We start from the raw sequence: 8,230 nt of genomic DNA, 5'->3' as shown, positions 1-8,230 counted from the left end.
GGAGGAGGAGGAGGAGGAGGAGGAGGAGGGGAGGGAGGAGGATAGGAATGGTCCAGGCCTTTCCCGCCAGTCCCAAGTATTCTCTTCTCCCCCTGACTTCATCCCCACCAGGCTTGAGTAAAGTATTGGTTTTGCTTCGTTTTTTGAAACAGTGTCTCACCCCCTAGCCCAGCTTGGCTTGGAAGTCGTCGCTGCATGGCCCAGGCTTGCCTCCTGGCAATCCCTCTGCCTCAACCGAAGCGCTGACATTTCAGGCATGTGCAGCCAAGCCTGCTGAGTAAGGCACTCTCACCTTGAAGATGACTCTGATGTTCTCGCCCAGCGGATCCACATTCTGGAAGGTGAGCTTGAGGGGCACGGCGTTGGAATTGAAGTAGGAGCAGTCCTGTACAGCAGAGAGGGCAAGCGACCAGTGTCAGCCTGCTCCACAGCCAGGAAGGGAAACCCCCTCTTCACACTGAACCAGCACGCTGAACCAGCACACTGTCTGCCCTCTTGCTAATGATGCACCTAGGATGTGTTCATTGCATCTCCCAGATTTCCTAGGAACTCAAAGTCCCTTTCCTCGATTCCCTCATCTTGGCTTAGGTTGTTAGAGCCGGTGGCTCTATTATCTGATTGCCCACCCCTTCCCATCACTCTGTACACAACTTACTAGTTTGTGACCTCTGGTAAATCTCATGTCCTACACGTTCATAATACTACCAACTGCCTTAGAGTTGTGAGGATGGAATGCAACAACCGACAAAAAGACCCGCGCTGGACAGTGAGTTGAGGCATATGGCCAAGAGCTGCCATCCTCGCCACTTTCCCCAGCTTCATCCTCAGCACCATCAGGGAGACCGAGCCTCTGACCCAGTTCCTCTGCCCTGCAGTTACAGTTGTCAAGCCAAGCCCACGCATAGTTAAGCTGGGAAGAGGTCAAGTGTTTGCCCTCCTCTCCTAAGACAGGGTAAGGAGGCCCTCATCACCCTTAAGTGTGCCCCAGTCTTTGAAGTTCTACATCTAGCAGTGACTCACCCTGGGCACGATGCCCTTCACCAGGAGACTGGGACTGAGCGGCAGACGGCACGAACCATTGAGGGCAAAGAACTGCTTCACCTCCTCCAAGCCCATACGAAGGATGCCCTTCAGAGGGAGTGGGAGAAAGCAGGGATGAGAGAAGTCCAGAGGCTCCACCCAGAGCCAGGTGTCTCCCAGAGGAAGGTACCTAGTCCTGTGCCTGAATAACAGGGACAACTTCTGAGAAACTCTTGGGAGGGACAATCCTTCACTTGGGTCCCAGACTTGTTCAGTGCACAAAAGCACACCTGAGTTTCTAGAGAGGCAAGACTTCCAGGAGAACGTAAGAAGCAGGCATAGGATGGAGGGCAAGAATATCCCAAGAGGCAACATCCTATCTGGGCTTTGCTTAGAAATGCTGACAACCCAGACTTACACATGGAAACCTCTCAAGTTTTAAATGTCAGAAATGAGAAGCACTGCTGGTGTGGCACAGTGTCCCTTTCTGTCACCTGTCTCAGCCCTGAGACACAGTTCCCCACAAAGAAGTGACTGAATCCTAGCCCTCACCTGCTGAGTGTGTCTACGTAATAGACAGCATGTACAAGTGCGTCTAACCTTTAAGGCTAAGTCAAAACCAAGCCAAACAAACCACATTCATGAGCTGTGGCCAGCTTGGGGACTATCTGCTTAGGCCTGCAGGTCACAGCCACCTCTTTCTAGTTTCTAAACGGGAGACAGTCATTTTCTGTCCTGCGAGACGTAAACTCCTGGTTACACAAGCCTCAGTTAGAAACAGGGACAGGGAGAGCCAGCCTTGCCCACTCACCTGGCGTGCGGATGGGGTGGCCTCTCGGACCTGCTGGGCCAGTTTGGCCAGGGTGTTGACAAGCCAGCACTGGCGGTTAAACTCCTCCCTCAGTCCCTTGCCACAGCAGCACAGTAGGGCTGCTAGCAGGTATTGGTAACGGATGCTGAACTGAGAGTCTTTGAGGCTATCCTTCAGTAACCTGCAAAGGCAGGGCAGGCGGGGGTCAGGCTACTCACTCCCCGCGGCATGGAGCTAGGGAAGAAAGGGTCACATCCTACCCGGATTCAGAAAGCTCCCCCACGCTTCGGGATAAGATATAGTTTGAATATCTACCCTGTCTTTGAGCTGAAGCCCCTCTACAGCTCGCCTTACTTCCGCCATGGGTGGGTAGGGAAGGGGGGAATCTAGATGACACTCCCAGAGTTATATGGAGGTGGACTGAGACCTGCCCTGAGGAAAGACACTAGACCAAGGCCACAGGGTAGATGAGCAACATCCTGGAGACTCATCTTGTCGCTCCTCACTTAGCCTGGGAAGAGAAGTCTTGGCCTAAGGACACTGTCTACCTCCTTTCTTTCCTCCCGTGGATTTACCAGAAGAAGTAGTGGGTCACTCGCAGGTCAGAGATGGCTCGCTTCAGGAGAAAGCGCACCAAGGGGCTATCCAGGTAGCACTCATACTTCAGGGCCTGTTCAGAAGAAAGCGAACATGAGGCTTTATTCACCACACTGACCAGTGTCCCTGGGGGCTTGGCTTCTGAGGTCAGACGTAGCATGGGAGCTGCTCGGCGTCCTACCTGGACTAGCTGGGGCAGGTAGTCCAGCAGCTCCGCATCTGAGAGGGAGCCGATCCACTGCACGGCCATCCGCCGCACCTCCTGGTCAGGGAAGCTGCAAGAGAGGTAGAACCTTGACAGTCCTCAGATGTGAGCCTGCGAAACCTCCTGCCTGGGTGTCATTCTCCCCTCCCCCCAAGATCTGCATCCCTCCAGGAGGGCAGCTCTTAGGGATGGCTCTTCTTCCCCATGGGTAGGGTCTCCCTTAGGCAGAAAGGAATAAGATAAATGAATGACCTTTCTCACTCATTGAACACTTAAGAGAAAACTGAAAAACAAAACAAAACAAAACAAAAAACAGTATTCCACTCCACCCCCAAAGCTTTTCCCTAACTTGCTGTACTGTGTTAGGAATTTAAGGAGTCCTTGAGTGGGTGAAGTATGTTTTCTGGGTAACATCCTATAATACAAAGCCTGCCAGGCAAGCAATTGAGAACTGTGGGGTTTTATATAAGCCAATGGACAGCCTGGGAAATGACTCTCTCAGGGATTAGTAAAGAGGTAGCCTCAAAAAGTCTCATCAGCAGGTACAATTTAATTACTGAGATGACAAGAAATAGATCAGGAAGCCTAGGTACAATCTAGAAAAGACAGCTGAGGAGTCTCAGAGTCTCAGCCTTGTGACCCTAAGAACTCTTCAGGAGAAGGAAGAGGGATAAAGACTTGGGCTCTATAAAGGGGGAGCATTTGGTAAATCTTTGGATGAATGTGGGTATTTTCAATATGTAAATTTTGCCTAAAAAAAAAAAAAAGGAACCCTGAGTTCTATTAATAATGTGCATGCTATTGGAGCATGGTGGTATAAATCTCTAATTTCAGCACTCAGGAGGCAGAGTCAGGCAGCTCTCTATGGGTTCAAGGCCAACCTCATCTATAAAGTCGAGTTCCAGGCCAGGTAGGGCTACACATTGAGACTCTGTCTCAAAAACAAAAACATCTGGGGTTTTTTGTTGTTGTTCATTTTTTGTTTTGTTTTGTTTCAAAGATTTATTTATGTATTATATGTAAGTACACTGTAGCTGTCTTCAGACACACCAGAAGAGGGCACCAAATCTCATTACGGGTGGTTGTGAACAACCATGTGGTTGCTGGGATTTGAACTCAGGACCTCCGTTAGAGCAGTCAGTGCTCTTATCTGCTGAGCCATCTCTCCAGCCCTGTTTCATTTCAAGATAGTTGAACTCTGTGTGGCGGGTGGATAGGCAAGCACTTGCATACCTCGTGACGTGTGCAGATGAAAAGCCAGTGGTGGGCTCTAGGTGACTTGCACATGGGGATACTCACAGACAGTGTTACAAGATTCGGGAAAAATGAGACAAAGAAAGAAGGGAGAGTAGGCAAGCCCCGAGTGCTCTGCTTTCCCTGAGCTGGCCTGTCAGGGATGGCAGTGCTGGAGCCAGGACAGGGAGGAGCTACAACTCACGTGGCATGCAGGAGTCCCAGGGCATCCTGGTGGTTCATGTGAGTCCACTGTTGCAGGAGCGCATAGATGTCCGGCAGGCAAGCCCACTCCCAGCTGGGTGCACTGGCGAGCACCAAGGGGAGTGAGCTCACCTCAGTGTGGCAGTAATAGCGTTTCTCCCACAGCTGCTTCTTGTCGGCATCCGTGAGCCTACGTGAGAGCGAGTGGCAGAGTAAGCCGGGGCGCACAGAAGGGTTTGGTAACTTCTGGCGACTAGCTCCCACACCAATGCCGGTTGAGTCAGAATGTCTACAGAAACTAAACATTTGGGCTTGTTTGTTTTTTTGTTTTGTTTTGTTTTGTTTTGTTTTGTTTTTTTAATGATCACAGATGATTGCAAGTTTGGAGGACGGGGTCCACATCTCACCTCTGACCCAATCTCAGGGACATTTCTCAGACTGAGGTCAATAATACCAGACCAGGGGAGGCCCTGATGGTACTACTTCTGAGTAGAGCCACTAGAGGGCAGTAGGCAACACCTGTCAGGGTCTGGTCAACTGTGAGACCTCTTGGGACCTCTCTTCGCTTTATAGGGTCTGTAGCTAATTGGGACTCGCCTGAGATCAGGTGTCTAATGGAAGACTGGAGCTGAGGGCTAATGAAATGAGGGGTGAGGAGTGGGTTGGGGGGCAGGGAGGTCTGCCTCGCTTGTTCCCCGACCCAGCATATGAACAGGGCTATGCTGGGCCCAGAGAGGTGGCTAGAAGATAGAGAGCCCAGACTCTCCTCACTCACCCCTCCCTCTCCAGTCCTGGTAGACACAGCAGCTCCAAGGATGAGATCAGCCTGGACTCCTTTACTCCTGAGAGCTGCCAGCTTGCCAAGACACCTGATCCTTTTTGGAATGTGACAAGGCCAGAAAAATGCAAAGGGCCTTTGGTGTGGAGGAAGGGGCAGAAGGAGGTGGGGGCAGGGAAGAGAAGACAGCAGCCAGCTGCCCCACCAGAACCAGGGGGTGTAGTGGTAGGTCAGTCACTAGTGTGGCACCGGACTTTCTCGGATCCTACCTCCTGACCTGCCCTATGCACTTTCCCTAGTGTCAACTAGAGAAAGGTCTGGAGGCTGCCACCATTGTCAAGTGGTCACAGTGACTCTTTCAATGACTACTTCCAGTCCTCAAGAACAAATGGTACAGCCTGGATGCTGGGAGGCAAGAGGTCAGGCAGACACAGACAGACAGCGGGAAGCCTGCGCCACATAGGGAGGTGTCCTGGGCCTCACCAGTATAGGGACTCCTTCTGCGTGATGTCTTTAAGTTTGCGCTGGTCCTCCTCCTGGAGACTGCCAAACTCATAGCGGGGGCTGAACTTGTCTCCAGGGGGTCTGGTGAACTTGATGTCAAAGGCTGAGCTGGGGAAGTCAATCTAGGGATAGGATCAGAGCCGCAGAGCAGACGGTAGCAAGGAGGAAGGAGGCAGGGTGAGTGAAGGCACTTCCTGGGTCCCCGCTGCTCTCTCACAGGCTGCCTCTAGCTTCCCCTTCCCCAAGGCTCTTGGTAAAATAACCCCGAAGCTAGTGGTGATCCCCAAAATCCCAGCTGTGGCTTTCAGCAAAGATCAATAGGAAACCATAGGAAACCTAGTGTGGTGGGTCACGCCAGTAATCCTAGCTCTCAGAAAGACTGAGACAGGAGCATTGCTGCAAGTTTGAGTTCAGCCCAATCTACACAGTAAGTTCCAGGCCAGTCAGCAATCATAGAGAGGCCCTGTTTCATCCAAATCTTCCCCTCAAAAAAAAAAAAAGGAAACGTGAGCTGGGGGTTGGGGGCTGGGTTAACTCCCTGAGAGTTTGAGGCCAGTCTGGACTATAAAGCAAGTTCCAAGACAGCCAGGGCTGTTACACAGAGAAACCCTGTCTCAAAAAAACAAAACGAACCAAAAATAAATAATGGATGGATGGGAACAATGGGGAAGGTAGGGAAAAGCTGAACTGAGATGCTTAAGGAAGACAGGATAAGCCCCATTTCAAAACCCTGAATGGCCAGCGTTGACAGGGCAAGCCCCAGGCTGAAGCTGGGGACCTCCTCGTGTGGTCCCGGAGGCATCGTAGTCTGTCGGGATCTGGGGGCACACCGTGAGTGAAGGCTCTATTAACTCTAGGGCCTGTGATCATCTGAGCCACCAAAATATACACCCTCCTAAAATGGGCATCAGAGCTGAACGATCCCGTTCTCCAAGGGGTTCTGTTCGCTCACTCAGCACCTGACCCGTACTGGGCAGAGCCAAAGGCAAAACCACCTAATGGAGTTGTATTCCAGATCTTTCTTCTTCACTGTCTGTTGGTTTTGCCACCCCCTACTCCACACCACAGCATCTCATGGGCTTGAGAAATGGGAATCACAACCAGCATTGATCCAGCTTCTCTCCCACCCTCCCTCCGAAGAGGACATGTCCCTTGAGTGACTAGTGGGAACACTCTCTTGAGCCCTAAGAGAAGCGCCCAACTGGATCTGGCCTAGAAATATGAGGTCTCAAAGCAAGGGGAGCCATGGGCAGAGAAGGTCTCAGACCTAACTTCAGAGGATGCTGTGAAATTGCAGGGGGGGGGTGTCTTCAACTCCCTCTCCCATTCACTGAGATGCTTGGCCATATCTCACCCCATGCCCAGAGTTCCCAGCCAGAGCTCAGTGGGAGCCTCGGAGCTGACTTTGGCTACTGAGGGAAGAAGGCTGGGTCTCACCTGCAGGATGACACTGTCTGGCTGGTGGAAATTAGGCGCACTCCAGCGGGCACCGGAGTTTTCCTGGGTCGCTGGCCACAAGCCCAGGAGCTTTCGACCACAGGTCAAGACTCTAAGGCAGAAGGGGGTAAGATGAGCCGACAAGTGGTGCCTACGCAGGGGGTTTCTCTCCTGCTCTCTTATCCACAAACCTTTTCCAGTTGAAGCTTCTTCCCCGCTCCTGTCCCTTGGATTATCCCCACAGGCCACGGGTCTCACTTCAAGCTCTAGGAGGGCTCCCATGGCAGAAAGCCTCTCTGAGCTCCCCACTCAGATGACCCTTTGGCAGAGATGTCTCCATGCCTGGGTAGATGACCTCTGAAGTCCTTCTGATACAGGACCAGATGACTTGTTACAGGGACAGTGCTTTCCCATGCCCCCTCCCCCACCTACCAGGTTCTATCAATAGTCCGGGTCACCAGCTCTGTGCATTGACTTCTCTATGGGGATGGGGGCCTCTGGGCTTCACAGTGAGCGCCATGTGGCCATCCCTTCTCGGGGAGTACTGAGTATAACTACCAGGCTTTATCTCCATTCCCCCTGCTGCTTCCCTGGTGCTCACACGTACTGCCTGAAGTTGAAGAGAGGGGTAGTGACCCAACCCAGGGCTTCAGGCACCCGCTTCTGCTTATTCGCTTCAGAGGAACCCCCAGGAGGGGGAACGGGCAGGGCATAGAGCGTGGCACACAGCAGAGTCTCCCGAGGTAGCCTGTTCACCTGCACCGGAAAGCAGATCCTAGAAAACAAGGGGACCAAAGTCAACAGCCGTGTGGGAAGGGCGGGGGGCAGGGGGTGTCAAGTCCAAGCAGAGAAGCAGCCTTCCACTCGGGTGTCACATATGTCCCTAGGCATGCCTCCCAAGGTCCCAGGACAAGTCTCAAGAGCCTCTCTAGGAAGAAGTACCAGGTTCTCTGTCCTCATGCACTCAGCTTGCCTGCCCCCCCCCACAACCTACTCATCTGTCTGTGTCCCCCTTTCCTAGCCCCAGGGACAACCCCCCCCCCCCCAAAAAAAAAAAAACAGGCTCAGAGTCATAGGAAGAAAGTGAAGGAGTTTTTCAGAGTTCCCAAAGAGTGAGAAAGGAAACAGGCAAGGCCAAGACAGGCATAAGCAGCGGCACTCAAGGCCAGATGTTCTTCATGGTCCACCCTGACTGGACTACACCCAGCCACACCCTCTGAGTTCAGGGTAAGGAGATTTGGGTGTGGGGAGGTGGAGAGAGCTGAGGGGCTGGGGAAAAGAGAGCCAGGGCCCACCCTGTTACCTTTCCGGGAAGCTGTCCCTGGGCCAAAGTCCACACTGCCACACCCTCCTGGCTGGCCCAAGGCCCAGCTGCTTCTACACCCAAAGGGCACAGAGGCAGGGCCACCACCCCCAAGGTCAGAGGTCACAGATAAGGCAG

General features: G+C 52.7%; 1 protein-coding gene across 2 annotated transcripts in view; it reads right to left on the bottom strand.

Annotated features, from left to right (window-relative positions):
- Pik3c2b (phosphatidylinositol-4-phosphate 3-kinase catalytic subunit type 2 beta) overlaps positions 1-8,230 on the bottom strand; it is a 63,013-nt gene that overhangs the window by 16,212 nt on the left and 38,571 nt on the right. For both annotated transcript variants that reach the window (XM_021198665.2, XM_029538750.1), the window contains 9 exons: positions 7,397-7,564; positions 6,790-6,901; positions 5,332-5,474; positions 4,072-4,260; positions 2,610-2,703; positions 2,407-2,501; positions 1,832-2,012; positions 1,021-1,128; positions 293-385 (listed from right to left, as the gene is read on the bottom strand). In XM_021198665.2, the coding sequence (XP_021054324.1) occupies positions 293-385; positions 1,021-1,128; positions 1,832-2,012; positions 2,407-2,501; positions 2,610-2,703; positions 4,072-4,260; positions 5,332-5,474; positions 6,790-6,901; positions 7,397-7,564 (1,183 nt within the window). The remainder of the gene's footprint in view (positions 1-292; positions 386-1,020; positions 1,129-1,831; positions 2,013-2,406; positions 2,502-2,609; positions 2,704-4,071; positions 4,261-5,331; positions 5,475-6,789; positions 6,902-7,396; positions 7,565-8,230) is intronic.

Source organism: Mus pahari, chromosome 5, assembly GCF_900095145.1.
Source record: "Mus pahari chromosome 5, PAHARI_EIJ_v1.1, whole genome shotgun sequence".
NCBI lineage: Eukaryota > Metazoa > Chordata > Mammalia > Rodentia > Muridae > Mus > Mus pahari.
This window is presented reverse-complemented; position numbering and strand designations above follow the sequence as displayed.